Genomic DNA, 16,681 nt, shown 5'->3' on the forward strand with positions numbered 1-16,681 from the left:
AATTGAGCATGGCCAATCAACCTAACCTGCACATCTTTGGACTGTGGGAGGAAACTGGAGCACCTGGAGGAAACCCACACAAACATGAGGAGAATGTGCAAACTCCACACAGACAGTGACCCAAGACTGGAATTGAACCCAAGTTGCTATAACCACTGTGTCACCATGCCAGAAGGATAGCGAGAGAATGGGTTTCAGAAACTTATCAGCCATGATTGAATGGCAGAACAGACTTGATAGACCAAGTCACCCTGCAGCCTCTTCATGGACTATCAGTTAAATGGTTATGGTGAGTGGGTGGGTGGGTGGAGCTGAGTCCACAAAAAGATCAGCCATGATCTTATTGAATGGCAGAGCAAGCTCAAGGGGCCAGATGGTCTGCTCCTGCTCCTAGTTCTTCTGCTCTTATGTTCTTCGCATTCTCCTCACAGCACATACTGCCACCCAGCTTAGTGTCATCTGCAAATTTGGGGATATCGCATTCAATTCCTTCATTCAAATCATTAATGTATATTGTGGACAGCTGAGTCTCAGCCATGAACATTGCGATACCCAACTAGTCACTGCCGGCCACTCTGAAAAAGACCCATTTATTCCCACTCTCTGCTTCCTGTCTGCCAACCAGTTCTCTGTCCCCATCAATACATTACCCCCCAATACCATGAGCTTTAATTTTGCTCACTAATCTTTTGTGTGGGATCTTGTCAAAAGCCTTTTGATAGTCCAGATACACAACATTCACTGGTTCACCCTTGTTCACTCTACTGGTCACATCCTATACACCAGAGATAAACAGTGGCAATGGGAAGAGAAGCCATTGATGCCGATTCTCTGGGTATGATTAGATAGGTAAGAGCAGGCAGGTGCTGTCCGACCCAGCTGGGTATTGGTGGAGAAATGGCTAGAGGAGAATGGTGTGATCAACTGTATCAAAGGGGTGCAACAGGTCAAGAAGGACAATATGGATAACTTGCCTTTGTCACAAACAAATAGGATTGCATGTGACAAGTGGGACAGATCCTTCAGCCTTCTAGCCACATGTTTCCCATGAGAGATGGTGCACTGTTTGCTAGCAGTGGGATTCTCTGGTTCTGCTGCTGTCAATGGGAATTCCCATTAATGTCACCCCACACCCGCAGGAAACCCGCAGCAGGGGTGCGCTGCTGGCAGGACCAGAGAATGCCACCAGCATGAACAGCTGGAGAATTCCAGCCATGTTATTTTCAGTACTTTGGCAATGGTAGAACCTGACTGATGGGATTCAGCATGAGGTTCTGGAAAAGGTGGATACAAGTCTAGAGGTGACAACACACACAGGGACTTGGAAGATGGAAGGGAGATTGGAGATAGGTGATAATTTGCAAGGACAGAGGATTAAGGATAATTTCTTCAGGATAACTGTGTGAATGGCAGATTTAGAGGAGAGAGGGACAGACCCAGTGGGTGAATTGTTAACAATGACAGTTAGCATTGCAACCGGAGAGGACAACTGGGTGGCCAGTAGTTCGGTGGGAGTAGGGTCGAGAGTGCAGGAACTGGGTCTCATGTACAAGATGAGCTCTGAGAAGGCACAATGGGAGGTAAGAGAGAAACCTGCAAAGGAATTAAGTTAAGGGCTTGGACAAGAGGGGGGTTTCAGAGGCAGTTTGGCTCAGTGAGCTAGGGGAGGGGAGCAAAGTCAATCCAAAGATTGGATGGTCTCAATCTTGGAAACAAACAAAACCATGAACTCATTGCACTTACTACCGAAGGCAGTGTGAAGAAGCCAGGGGAGAGGATGTGAGGACGGCTTGTAGTGAAGAACAGGTGAAGGTAATTATTACATTCTGGAAAGATAAGGGAAAAGTGAGCAGGAGTACAGGACCTGACATTGTGTCCGGCAAGATCAGGCCATGAATGATCATTTGCTGTTGCTGAGAGGTTTGATCTCATCTGCATGACTGGGGTGGGAACCATTTCTGGTTGCTCTTATCCACCTCCCTGTCTCAGGGAGAAGAATAGCTTTGTTATTTCTCCCTCCATAAACTGCCCTTCATTTCCTACCTGGACAGGAAGTTAACAACTGGACCTCTGGCCCTCTCCCAGTACCTTGAGGGATCTTGGCCAACAGGGTCGATACTGAATCTGTTGCCCCTGGGTGGGGGAGGACTTCCTAGAAAATGCAATCTGTTAGACCCTTTTGGAAAAGGAGCAATGTCCTAATGAAGTAGTTAAGACTCGTTCACAACAAAGTGGTTAGTTGCACACTCAGTCTCAGTTTTTTAATGCTTTTGCTGAATATGGCATTATTACTGAACTCTAACTGCTCAGGTCTAATGCCGCTGAGTGAATATTTGGTAACTACAGAGGGCAGTTAAAAGTCAACCACATCGATGGGAGACTGGAATTTTATATACCTCAAATCAAATAGAAATGGCAGAATTTTCCAACAATACAATGACTTTATTTTCACTTCTGCTGTGGTATGAGTTGAAATCCTCAGACTGTCAGGGTGGGATTTGAGCTCTGTCATATTGGCTCAAGCTTTCACGTTATCCACCTGGTAACACTGTCACGACACCATAAACCTTTTTGCAAAGCTCATAAAACATTCCTTTTGCCTCTCATTTCCTTTTTGGATTTCAGTGAAATCAATATGTAAATCATCAGTTAAATGACTTAAACACCAGTGAATGAAGAAATCCTGAGAGCAATAGACGGTGCAAAGGAGCCAACAGTGAAAGCAGAAGCTTCCTCCTAAAATAATGAGGAACATGAATACACAGCACACCTTCAGCACTCATTTCTAATACTTCATCCTTTTTACTAAAACCCATACAGGTACCATGAAGAAATCACCATCATCTTTGTGTCGCAGTGCAAGCAGTTTCAGAAGTATTTTACCAGGTATTTGATTTATTTATAAACGCCTTCTTTAATTGAATACATTTCCCCCATAAAGTGGCAATATATACTTAACTGTTTTGCCATCAATGTTCTGCTTTCCTCTTCTCCCTCCTGCAGCCAGAGCTGATGTGTAGGTGTCTACTCATTTTATCTTTCCCCCTTGTCAGTAAGCAGATTATTTTCCCTGACATCTACAATAAAAACTTTCATTTATCAGCACTTTCAATGAAGTGTCCCAAAATGCTTCATGAAGTTATACTAAATAATTGCACTTGATCAGAGGTGGATTTTAAGTCACTGAGTCATGCAAAGGCAAAGGGTCTTTATTATAATAAAGTCCCTCAAAGGCAGTGTTCTTTCCCAGCTTTGTAAGTTCATCCAGCCCTACAATCCTGAGATAGCCACACTCCCCCAATTCTGGCCGCTTGACTATTGCGGAATTCCCTCACTCCAGCACTGCGGACTATACCATCAGTTGCCTGGGTCTCAAGCTCCAAAAATCCCTCGATAAATATCAATGTCACTACCCCTCTCCCTTCCAAGACACTGCCTAAACACATCTTGACCAAGCTTTTGACACCTGTACTAACATCACCTTTTAGCATCAGACTTTGTTTGATAGTGCTTCTATAAAATGCTTTGGGATGCTTTATTACAATTTTGATAGTATTAGCCAGGAACTTTCAAAAGGTGATTTGGGGAGTCCGTGGGAAGGCTGGTGAGTGGGAGGCTTTCAAAAGTGTATTAACCGGGATTCAGGGTAAGCACACTCCTTTTAAAGTGAAAGGCTAGGCTGGTAGAAGCGGGAACCCTGGATGACTCAGGATAGTGCGACCCTGCTCGAGAAGGAGGAGGCGTATGACATGGATAGGCAGTGGGTATCAAGTGAATCCCACAAAGAGTATAGAGGGTGTCGGACTAGAGTTGAGAGAAATCAGGAGGGCAAAAAGGGGACATGAGACTGCTTTGGCAGATGAGGCAAAGGAGAATCCAAAAAGCTCCTTCAAATACATAAAGGGCAAAAGAGTAACCAGCGAGAGAGTAGGGCTCTTAAGGATCAACAAGGTCATCTATTTGCAGAGCTACAAGAGAGGGGTGAGATCCTAAATGACTATTTCTTGTTGGTATTTACTGTTGAGAAAAGCATGTATGTTAGGGAACTTGAAAATAAATAGTGATGTCTTGAGGAGTGTACACATAAGAGGTGGTGGTGCTAGATGTCTTAAAGTGCATGAAGGTAGATTAATCCCAGGACCTGATAAAGTGTATCCCATGACATTGTGGGAGGCTAGGGAGGAAATTGCAGGTCCCCAAGCCAAGATATTTGAATCATCGACAACCACAGGTGAGGTGCCTGAAGATTGGAGAGTGGCAAATGTTGTGCCTTTGTTTAAGAAGGGCTGCAGGGAAAGCCTGGAACTACAGGCTGGTGAACCCAACATCAATAGTGGGTAAGTTGTTAGATGGTATGCTGAATGACAAGCATTTAGAAGGCAAGGACTGATTAGGGGCAGTCAGCATGGCTTTGTGAGTGAAAAATCGTGTCTCACAAATTTGATTTTTTTTTTGAAGGGGTAACCAAGGTAGATGAGGGCAGTGCAGTTGACTACATAGACTTTAGCAAGGCTTTTGACAAGGTACTGCATGGTACGTTGTTGCAAAAGGTTAAATCTCACAGGATCCAGGGTGAGGTAGCCAATTGGATACAAAATTGGTTTGATGATAGAAGACAGATTGTCGAGGGCTGTTTTTCCAAACTGGAGGCCTGTGACTAGCGGTGTGCCTCAGGGATTGGTGCTGTAGTAATACAAGCTGCTGTTATGGTACAGCTCAACAAGCATTGATACCGACTGGTCCATTGGTCAAATTACTGTATTCATGTGCAACTTCAACCCTATCCTCACTCACAGGCCCAGACATAACCAGTAGAACAGCCTGGATAGCTTGGGTGATAACCCCGTTCTCCACCTCAGTCAGGCCCACCCCATCATTTAACCTGATGAGTTCAACAGTGGTGCTTCCACTGAATGAACGTAGATCTGGCAAAGTTCTAATTTAGCTGTATGGCTTGATGCCATTCCTGCTGTTGTTATTCACTGGGTATATTGGACGGTACTGAAACGCTCAATAATTGGAAGGCAGGCAGGTTGCTCCGAAACTGGTCACAAGCAATGAACCAGGTCAGGTTAGCAAGCAGTGACCAAAACGTAACCTGGGTTAATAGCCATATGGAAAGGGAAGACAGCTAAACAAAAAACCTAGACCATTGGATTGGTGATAGTTTTAGAAATTGTCAGCTAGCTCAGGGGTTGCGGAAGGAGACATTTGATATTCAACAAAATACCATTGTTAATGTGCAATAGATACCAAATAATGGTGAGAAAAAGGCAACTACAAGGCACCTGAGAATGTCACATATTTAGAAATCAATCAAAATGAAAGTGGACTTCCAGAACAAAAATGTTTAAAAAAGAACAGAAGCAACAAGAAAAGCATAAGAACATAAGAAATAGGAGCAGGAGTAGGCCATCTAGCCCTTTGAGCCTGTCCCGCCATTCAATAAGATCATGGCTGATCTGAAGTGGATCAGTTCCACTTTCTCCCCATAACCCTTAATACCCTTGTCTGTCAAAAACCTATCTACCCGTAACTTAAATATATTTAGCGAGGTAGCCTCCACTACTTCAACGGGCAGAGAATTCCAGAGATTCACCACCCTTTGAGTGAAGAAGTTCCTCCTCAACTCTGATCTAAACCGCCCCCCCTTATCTTGAGGCTGTGCCCTCTAGTCCTGTTGTCCTTTCTGAGCGGGAAGAATCTCTCTACCTCTACCCCATCCATCCCCTTCATTATCTGATACGTCTCTACGAGTACAGATCCAGTCTATTTAGTCTCTTTTCATAGTCTAACCCCCTCATCTCCAGTATCAGCCTAGTGAACCTCCTCTGCACTCCCTCCAAGGCCAAAATATCCTTGCGCAAGTGCAGTGACCAAAACTGCACACAGTACTCCAGCTGCGGCCTCACCAGTTGCAGCAAGACCTCCCTGCTTTTATATTCTACCCCCTCACTGTAAAGGCCAGCATTCCATTCGCCTTCTTGATCACCTGCTGCACCTGCAGACTGGGTTTTTGCGACTCATACACAATGACCCCCAGGTCCCTCTGCACCGTAGCATGCTGCAGCTTTTCACCCTTTAAATAGTAATCCCTCCTACTATTATTTCTGCCAAAGTGGATAACCTCACACTTGCTAACATTATACTCCATCTGCCAGGTCGTCACCCACTTGCTCAGCCTATCCAGATCCCTCTGCAGACTTTCCACACCCTCCACACAATTTGCTTTTCCACTCATCTTTGTGTCATCAGCAAATTTTGTCACCCTACACTCAGCCCCCTCCTCCAGATCATCTATATAAATGGTAAATAGCTGAGGCCCCAGCACCGATCCCTGCGGCACTCCACTAGTCACCAACCGCCAATCCAAATAGCACCCATTGATACCAACTCTCTGCCTCCTATTAGACAATCAATCTTCTATCCAAGCTAACACCTTACCCCCAACTCCATGCACCCTAACCTTCTGAAGCAACCTTTTGTGAGGTACCTTATCAAACGCCTTTTGAAAAATCGAGAAACACCACATCCACCAGTCTACCGCACTAGTCACATCCTCATAGAAATCCAACAAATCCGTCAAACACAACTTCCCCTTAACGAATCCGTGCTGCGTCTGCTCTTATCAAACCATTCCTTTCCAGGTGCCTCGCTATTTCTTTGATGACGGATTCAAGCATTTTTCCAACAATAGCCGTTAAACTAACCGGCCTATAATTCCCTGCCTTTTGTCTGCTACCTTTTTTAAACAGCGGCATAACATTAGCCGTTTTCCAATCTTCCGGCACTTCCCCGGAATCCAGCGCATTTTGGTAAATAATCACTAAGACGTCCACTATCACCTCTGCCATTTCCTTCAGAACCCTGGGATGCATTCCATCCGGTCCTGGGGACTTGTCCACCATCAGTCCCACTAGTCTATCGAGCACTACCTCTCTAGTGACAGTAATCGCATTCAGGCCCTCAACTCCTACCATCCTTCTATCTTTAATACCCGGCAAACTATTCGCGTCCTCCTCCATGAAGACCAAGGCAAAAAACTTATTTAAGTCCTCTGCCAGTTCCTCATCTCCCACCACTAAATCCCCCCTCTCATCCTCTAAGGGTCCAACATTCACTCTAGCCAGCCTCCTCCTCTTTATATATTTGTAAAAACTCTTACTGTCCTTTTTTATATTTAGTGCTAGTTTAGCTTCATAGTCTATCCTTCCTTTATCAACTTCTTAGTCATTCTTTGTTGATTTTTAAACCTTTCCCAATCTCCTAATCACCCACTACTTTCAGCCACTCTGAACACATCAGCTTTTAATTTTAATACTTTCCTTTATTTCCTTCGATAACCACGACTGGTTATCCCTTCTCCTACATTCCTTCTTTACCATCAAAATATATTTCTGCTGAGCACCAAGAAAGATCTCCTGAAAGAGCCTCCACTGTTCCTCAGCAGTCCGACCAACTAATCTGAGCCCCCACTCTACATTTGCCAATTCCTCTCTCATCCTATCGTATGCCCCTCTGTTCAAACAGAGGACACAGGTTCGGGACCCTATTTTCTCATCCTCCATCTGCATCAAAAACTCAACCATACAATGATCACTCGTCCCAAGAGGATCCCTCACAACATAGAACATAGAACATTACAGCGCAGAACAGGCCCTTCGGCCCACGATGTTGCGCCGACCAGTTACAAAACAATGACCCATTAACCTAAACCAATCCCTTTTCGTCCATAAACCTATCCACGGATCTCTTAAACGCCCCCAAACTAGGCGCATTTACAACTGTAGCAGGCAGGGCATTCCAATCCCTCACCACCCTCTGGGTAAAGAACCTACCCCTGACATCCATCCTATAACTACCACCCCTTAATTTAAAGCCATGCCCCCTCATGCTAGATTTCTCCATCAGAGGAAAAAGGCTATTACTATCCACCCTATCTAAACCTCTAATCATCTTATATGTTTCAATAAGATCCCCTCTTAGCCGCCTTTTTTCCAGCGAAAACAACCCCAAATCCCTCAGCCTCTCCTCATAGGACCTCCCCTCCATACCAGGCAACATTCTGGTAAACCTCCTCTGCACCCTCTCCAAAGCCTCCACATCCTTCCTGTAATGTGGGGACCAGAACTGCACACAGTACTCCAAGTGCGGCCGCACCAGAGTTGTGTACAGTTGCAACATGACGCTGCGACTCCTAAATTCAATCCCCCTGCCAATAAACGCCAAGACACCGTATGCCTTCTTAACAACCTTATCTACTTGACTCCCAACTTTCAGGGATCTATGTACACATACACCTAGATCCCTCTGCTCATCCACACTATTCAAAGTCCTCCCGTTAGCCCTATACTCGACACATCTGTTATTCCTACCAAAGTGAATTACCTCACACTTCTCCGCATTAAACCCCATCCGCCACCTCTCGGCCCAGCTCTGCAACCTGTCTAAGTCTTCCTGCAAACTATGACACTCTTCATCACTATCTACCACACTTTGGTGTCATCAGCAAATTTACTAATCCACCCAACTATACCCTCATCCAGATCATTAATAAAAATTACAAACAGCAGTGGCCCCAAAACAGATCCCTGAGGCACACCACTCGTAACCGAACTCCATGATGAATATTTACCATCAACCACCACCCTCTGTCTCCTATCCGCTAGCCAATTCCTGATCCAATTCCCTAGATCACCCCCAATTCCATACATCTGCATTTTCTGCAGAAGCCTACCATGGTGAACCTTATCAAACGCCTTACTAAAATCCATATACACCACGTCCACTGCCTTACCCCCATCCACCTCTTTGGTCACTTTCTCAAAAAACTCAATAAGGTTAGTAAGGCACGACCTACCCGCCACAAAACCATGCTGACTATCTCCAATCAATTCATTACTCTCCAAATAACTATAAATCCTATCCCGAATAATTTTTTCTAAAACCTTGCCCACAACAGAAGTGAGACTTACCGGTCTATAATTCCCGGGGAAGTCTCTGTTCCCCTTCTTAAACAATGGGACAACATTCGCTAACCTCCAATCTTCCGGTACTATAACCAGAGGCCAACGACGACCTGAAGATCAGAGCCAGAGGCTCAGCAATCACTTCTCTTGCCTCCCAGAGAATCCTGGGGTAAATCCCATCCGGACCAGGGGACTTATCTATTTTCAGACCCTCCAGAATATCTAGCACATCCTCCTTATCAACTGCAACACTGTCAATTCTACTCCCCTGCAACCCAGTGTCCTCCTCAGCTATATCCATGTCCCCCTGCGTGAACACCGAAGAGAAATATTGGTTCAATGCCTCTCCAATCTCCTCCGGTTCCACACATAACTTCCCTCTGCTGTCTATAACTGGCCCTAATCTTGCCCTAACCAACCTTCTGTTCTTGACATACCTATAGAACGCCTTAGGATTCTCCTTAACCCTATCAGCCAAAGTCTTCTCAGGTCCTCTTTTAGCCCTTCTTAGCTCACTCTTCAACTCCCTCCTAGCCAATCTAAAGTTTTCTAGTGCACTACCCGAGCCCTCACGTCTCATCCGAACATAAGCCTCCTTTTTCCTCTTAACCAACGAAAAAACTTTTTTGGTGCACCACGGTTCCCTAGCCCTACCAATTCCTCCTTGCCTGACAGGGACATACCTATCATGGACTCGCAGTAGCTGCTCCTTGAAAAAACTCCACATTTCAGACGTTCCCAGTCCCTGTAATCTCCTAGTCCAATCTATGCTTCCTAATTCTCTCCTCATAGCCTCATAATTACCCTTCCCCCAGCTAAAACCACTAGCCCGAGGTTCATGCCTATCCCTTTCCATCACTAAGGTGAACGTAACCGAATTGTGGTCACTATCACCAAAATGCACACCAACTTCCAAGTCTAGCACCTGGTCTGGCTCATTTCCCAGCACCAAATCCAATATAGCCTCACCTCCAGTTGGCCTATCTACATACTGAGTCAAAAAACCTTCCTGCACGCTTTGTACAAAAAAGACAAACACGCTTTGTACAACAAGATCCCTAATTCTTCCTGCCTTGTTACACAACACCAGATCTAAGGTAGCTCACTCCCTCATTGGTTCCGTCACACACCGTTCAAGGAAACTATCCCTACAGCATTCCAAGAACTCTTCCTCAAGCCCACCGCGTCTGACTTGGGTCAACCAATCAATATGCAGCATGAAATCCCCCATAATTATCGCCGCTCCATTTCTACACGCATCATTTATAGCCCGCCACCTCTAAATTGTTACTGGGGGGGCCTATAGACCACACCCACCAGCATCTTCCTCCCCTTACTGTTCCTTATCTCCACCCACAATGATTCTATGTTCTGCTCTTTGGAACCTATATCTTCCCTTACTACCGCCCTGATATTAGCCTTAATCAGCAGAGATACCCCATCCCCTTTTCCCTCCTCTATCCTTCCTGAACACTTGATACCCCTGGCCATTCAGCTCCCAGTCCCTGTCACCCTACAACCATGTTTCCGTAATGGCCACCAGATCATATCCATTTGTGCTGATCTGCGCCACCAGCTCATTCACTTAGCAAAGCGGGAATAAAATACTAAAATGAAACGCAGTGAAAAATTTTAAAGTGTGTCAATTTATAGAGAATTGTTGAAATGGAGCTGGGATAAGAGGAAAGGATTGTCAACTTGGAGATGGTCAGGTGTAGCATTGGGCTTCACAATAGAGTGTATGACACATTAAGGTATCTAGAATGACACGACGATACATAAAGAAACAAAGTGGGTGGGCAATTTCTTTACATAGTTCTGGAATTGTGCAATTCCATCCCAGGGCTAGGGATCGAATGCTGTGAGACCAGCATTTGCTCTTCATCTCCGATTATCACTGCAAAGGTACAGTAAGTAGTCTCAACACCAGGTTAAAGTCCAACAGGTTTATTTGGTAGCTCAAGCTTTCAGAACACCATTCCTTAAGCTCATTGAACTTTAACCTGGTGTTGAGACTGTTACTGTGCCTAGCCCAGTCCAACACCCACAACTCCCCATCATTGATAAGGTGGTGATGAGCCATCTTCTTGAACCACAGCAGTCCACATGGCATAGGAACACCCACAGTTAGCTAGTGAGTTCCAAGGTTTTGACCTAGAAACAGTGAAGGAAGTGATATAGTTTCAAGACAAGATGGTGGGGAGCTTGGAGGGAAACTTGTAGATGACAGTGCTCCTGTGTGTCTATCCCTCTAGGTTGAAGAGGCTGCCAATTTGGAAAGCACTGGTAAATGGGGTTTGGGGAATTGCTGTAATGTGTGGTCTGTTACGATGTTGTAACTTGCTTGTATTGTGGTGCTTTTCACTTGTTTAGGACTTCTGCATTGGTCTGCTGTGTATTGTATTACTTGTAATAATACAATTTAAAATTGTTACTACAACTGTGTGGTGCAAAAAAAAGGTTTGGCCTCAAGTCCATGACTGCTGCCTCATCATGTAAAATACTTGTACTTACACAGGCACTGGATCACTGACTCCCTTTCGAACCTATTCCTCAATAACAACTTCCAGAGATTATTATCAGCGCTGTTTTACAACTGATCCAAAGACCATTGATTCTAGTGGAACTATTACTGGCAGAGGAAGGAAGGTGCAAAGGCCACAAACAGTGAGTACTGGTTCTATGAGCAAACAACCTCTAAGTTCAAACAAACAGACTAGATCCTGCCCCTCATTCTCACTGGAAGTTGTTCTTTCCAATTTGAATTCTGTGCAAACTTGAAAACAATTTGAATTTAGCACCATGACCTTACAAGATGGAAATTTAGTGCTAAAATGAGACTTGAATTGAGCACCTTTGGATTAAGACTGAACTTAAAGATGGCAACTAATACTAAACAATAGGATGCACAGAACTTTCATGATGAGAAGTGGTTGAAGGTCAATCAAATTTAGCCAGAGGATGTACTATGCCTGTAATGGAATCAATGGCTAAGATCAAGTGTAGTATCGACATGCTGCACTTGGTTGAAGTCATTTGGTTACATTTCAGCTTCATTTGAAGCAATTTTTTAAAGCAGCATCTTGGCCTTTTGGCTAAGATGCAAATTAGATCAAGCCTTGGAGGAGGAGCTACACTTACTCCAATCAGCTTGGAACATGTAGATTTAACCCAAGAGAGGAGTTGAGAGCCCTGTTTTGTCAGCTTGGATTGGGAATGTCCCAACTTGTTGGGACTCTGAATTGGCTTTAATTTGACTTGATTGGATTGGAATAAAGTAAACAAAAAAATTTCAGTAGCAGGACATCACTGCAGAGGTTGCTCACAGTAATGTCCTAAGCCTAATCATCAACAACCTTCCATCATAATGTCAGAAGGACGTTTGTAGATGACTGCGCAATGTTCAGCATCATTCATGACTCCTCAGATACTGAAGCAGTCCATGTCCAAATGCAGCAAGACCTGGACACTATCCAGAGTTGAGCTGACAAGTGCCGAGTAACATTTGCACCACACAAGTGCCAGGCCATGGTCACCTCCAGTGAGAGTTTAACCATTGCCAGTGATTAATACTACTGCCTCAATGCCAGGAATCCAGGTTCAATTCCCAGCACAGGTCACCATCTGTGCAGTCACCATCTGTGCACATTCTCCCCATGTCTGTGTGGGTTTCCTCCTGGTGCTGCCGTTTCCTCCCACATTCCAAAAGATGTGCTGGTTAGGTGCATTGAACAAAATGTGGCAACTAGGGAAATTTCACATGCAAGCCTTATGACAAACAAACTTAAAATTACGATTGTTGAACTCCCCCACTATCTACAGCCTGGGGTCACCATTGATCAGAAACTGAACTAGCTATATAATTAATACAGCTACGAGAGCAGGTCAAAAGGCTCAATCCTGCAGCCACTATCTCATCTCATCTGACTCCCCAAAGCCTGTCCACCATCGATAAGGTAAAGTCAGGTGTGTGATGGAATACTCTACACCTGCCTGAGTACAGCTCCAACACAAGCTGACACCATCCAAAATTGAGCAGCTTGCTTAATGCTACACCTTCCACAAACATTCACTCCCTCCATCAGCAAACGTTGGTAGCCGTGTGTATCTTCTACAAGATGCACTGCAGGAACACAAGGTTCATTAGGCAGCACCTTCCAAACCCACAATCCAGGGCAGAAGTTACCCTCCAAGCTAATTACTATCACCATAAGAACATAAGAAATAGGAGCAGGATTAGGCCAACTAGCCCTTTTGAGCCTGCCCCACCATTCAATAAGATCATGGCTGATCTGTCGTGGCTCAGTTCCACATTCCCGCCCTCTCCCCATAACCCTTAATCCCCTCTCTTATCAAAAACCCATCAACCCACGTCTTGAAAATATTTAGCGAGGTAGCCTCCACCGCTTCAACAGGCAGAGAATTCCAGAGATTCACCACCCTTTGAGTGAAGAAGTTCCTCCTCAACTCCGTTCTAAACCGCTCCCCCTTTATCTTGAGGCTGTGCCCCCTAGTCCTACTATCCTTTCTGAGTGGGAAGAGTCTCTCCACCTCTATCCTATCCATCCCATTCATCATCTTATACGTCTCAATGAGATCTCCCCTCATCCTTCTAAACTCTAACGAGTACAAGCCTAATTTATTCAGCCTCTCCTCACAGCTCAACCCCCTCAACTCCGGCATCAGCCTAGTAAACCTCCTCTGCACTCCCTCCAAGGCCAAAATATCCTTGCGTAAGTACGGCACCCAAAACTGCACACAGTACTCCAGCTGCGGCCTCACCAATGCCCTATACAGCCGCAGCAAGACCTCCCTACTTTTATATTCAATCCCCGTCGCTATGAAGGCCAGCATCCCATTCGCCTTCCTGACCACCTGCTGCACCTGCAAGCTGGGTTTTTGCGACTCATGCACAAGGACCCCGAGGTCCCTCTGCACCGTCGCCTGCTGCAGTTTTTCTCCATGTAAGTAATAATCCTTCCTACCATTATTCCTACCAAAGTGGACCACCTCGCACTTGCCAACACTAAATTCCATTTGCCATTTCCTGGCCCATTCGCCCAGCCTATCTAGATCCTTCTGTAGACTCTCACCACCCTCTGCACAATTTGCCTTTGAAATACATTATTCCTTCACTGTTGGTGGGTCAAAATCCTAGAACTCCCTATCAGCACTGAGGGAGTACCTACACTGCAAATTGTACTTTCAAGGGCAACTCGGGTTGGACAATACTGCCCTAAAAAGGGATCAATCACAATCTGAATTTGACTGTACAAGCCCCAAGTCCATGACTGCTGCCTCAACTGCCTGGTTTCATTTTACTATTTATTGTGGCTTTAGAACTACAAAATAGTACGTTTATAATATCCTCACTTATCACCTCGAGATTGGAAGTTCTACATACTACATGTAGCTACGTCAAATTAGCAGACCCATAGCTGAGAAAAAAAGTGGATAATGGAACAGTTTCCATCTGTTGACAGATTCAATAACTCAACCCTCAAAACGTTACTGAGTCCACTTTTATTCATGAGACATGAACATCACTGGCTAAGCCAGCATTTATTGCCCATCCCTTGTTGCCCTTGGAGGGCAGTTGAGAGTCAACCACATTGCTGTGGCTCTGTAGTCATAATTAGGCCAGACCAGGTAAGGACTGATGATTTCCTCCCCTGAAGGGACATTAGATGTCTCTTTAGAACTCTATCAGATATTAGTGATTGGTTTACAATACGGAAGATATGATTTGCCTGCAAGTCAATTTTTAATCAGTGTAACCTAAGTAGGATCAATCCATTCATACAAAATCAAAACATGTAAGAAGCTTAGTATTCAGGTTGAAAAGTAATGATCATCCGAATAATGCAATGTTTGTGACATAAAAAAATACAAGGTCAATGGTAGCAGAGAATGGAAATGCATCATTTTGTGTGTACTAAATGCTTAAATATAAAGTTCAACCTAAACTACAAATTTAGTACTTAATTTGAGATCTGGTGGACTTAAAATAGATCCAATTAGAATTCTAAATTAGTCAACCTGGTTATAACCTTCCCTGCAGTTGGTATGCATTACTTACTAAAATTATATACAATGATTTTGCATTAGTAATTGGTTTACCCTAGCAGGAAGGTTCACCACAGCTATTTTTCTGTGTTTCTGAATAAATATTTGTAAAATCCATTCCAGACCTCAAATCAGTTATCTGCATGAATAAGCCGCAAGTGACCTAGACATTCCACAAAGTACAAATTATATTCCTTACTATCCGTCAGAGCAAAGTAGAAAATGCGTACTCCAGTAGGACCTCAAACATATGGAGGGGAGAGATATGTTTAAATAACATGATTAAATAAGTAGTCTAGGTAATCCTACCACACTGCATAAACACATTTAAAAGGGGGTCCAGGGCAACAAAAACCATTTTGCAACTGTTATCCATATCAAGGGCAAGTAGAACAGAGCAGGAAACTAGTCCATTGAGTGTGTACTGACTCAGATGAGCATCTACCCAGACTGCATCACCATAACCCCACTAATCCACCCCCCTCCCCCAACACCAAGGGACAATTTAGCATGCCCAATCCCCCTAACCTGCACATCTTTGGACTGTGGGAGGCAACCAGAGCACCCAGAGGAAACCCATGCAGACACAGGGAGAATGTGCAAACTTCAGAGAGACAGAGACAGTCACCCAGTGCCAGGATTGAACTTGGTTCCTGGCACTGAAGCAGCAGTGCTGACCACTGTGCCACCCCCTATAGACATATGAACATGCGCATTGACATATCATGCCAACTGGGAAGAAGCAATGTTAAACAACATTCTACACAAGTTTCAGCATGGTCTGACAAACTTGTATCTATTTTAAAAAAGGTTCCAAGCAGACTCCGTAACAAGGTGGTGGAAGCACTATTGCCAGAATTGGAGGAATCAACTCATCACCATCTTCTCAGAGACCTGCAAGACTTCAGACTAAATCAGAAATAATTGGGAGAATTGCCAGGGAAGCACATTGGACAGACAATCCAAAAATAAAAGCTTTTTTAAAATCAAGTTTTTCCAGTTTATGTTCACTGTAGGCTAGTCTTGCAGTCCATTTTTTTTTAAAAATGGAATGCTTGAACATGAACAATTTGACCAATTCCAGACAGTTATTCATTGTAGTAAACATTTATAATTCATCAAAAAATTTGTTGGCATTATTTGTGTGGGAGTTATGGCTTCCTCACCATTTTCTTATATGCCAGGCTGGTTTCCCCCCACACCCCCAAGCACCACAGAAAACTATTCAGCAGATGCCAAGTAGTCTCTCTCCAAAATCTGCATTTAAATTATGGATCTAATAAAAATGTGATGAGCTTGGATAGAACCACAATCGGCACAGACAAGCCATTAATATCTGCTGATTAACTGGAATGGAACTGATCTGCATGAGGCTGTAAGAGTTATAACAGTTTACAATTAACTTCTGAAGGAAACTAAAAAACCTTTCTCCTAGTGACACTCCTAACAATCCTTTTTTTCCTCCTCCACTTATCTTCCAACCCATGCTGGGATTTGGTTCCATGAGACAGGAGTGTTAGCATATTACAGAACTATTACACCCATACATGCATTTGTATTAAAAGCAAAGTTAATTCACTCTGCTGCATCTGACCAGAAACACAGGATACTTAATCCCAGCATTTTCAGCTAAAGTCAATAGAATT

The 16,681-nt window shown here is 44.2% G+C and overlaps 1 protein-coding gene across 1 annotated transcript in view; it reads left to right on the top strand.

Moving 5' to 3' along the window:
- The window catches only part of ccdc162 (coiled-coil domain containing 162), a 179,119-nt gene extending 163,074 nt beyond the window's left edge, over positions 1–16,045 (top strand). The window contains exons 46-48 of the mRNA XM_080193446.1: positions 2,821–2,886; positions 11,488–11,636; positions 15,846–16,045. Coding sequence (XP_080049572.1) covers positions 2,821–2,886; positions 11,488–11,636; positions 15,846–15,959 — 329 coding nt within the window. The 3' untranslated portion in view covers positions 15,960–16,045. The remainder of the gene's footprint in view (positions 1–2,820; positions 2,887–11,487; positions 11,637–15,845) is intronic.
- Positions 16,046–16,681: the final 636 nt, after the last annotated feature.

This window comes from Carcharhinus amblyrhynchos, chromosome 7, assembly GCF_965287045.1.
Source record: "Carcharhinus amblyrhynchos chromosome 7, sCarAmb.v2.hapA, whole genome shotgun sequence".
Taxonomy (NCBI): domain Eukaryota; kingdom Metazoa; phylum Chordata; class Chondrichthyes; order Carcharhiniformes; family Carcharhinidae; genus Carcharhinus; species Carcharhinus amblyrhynchos.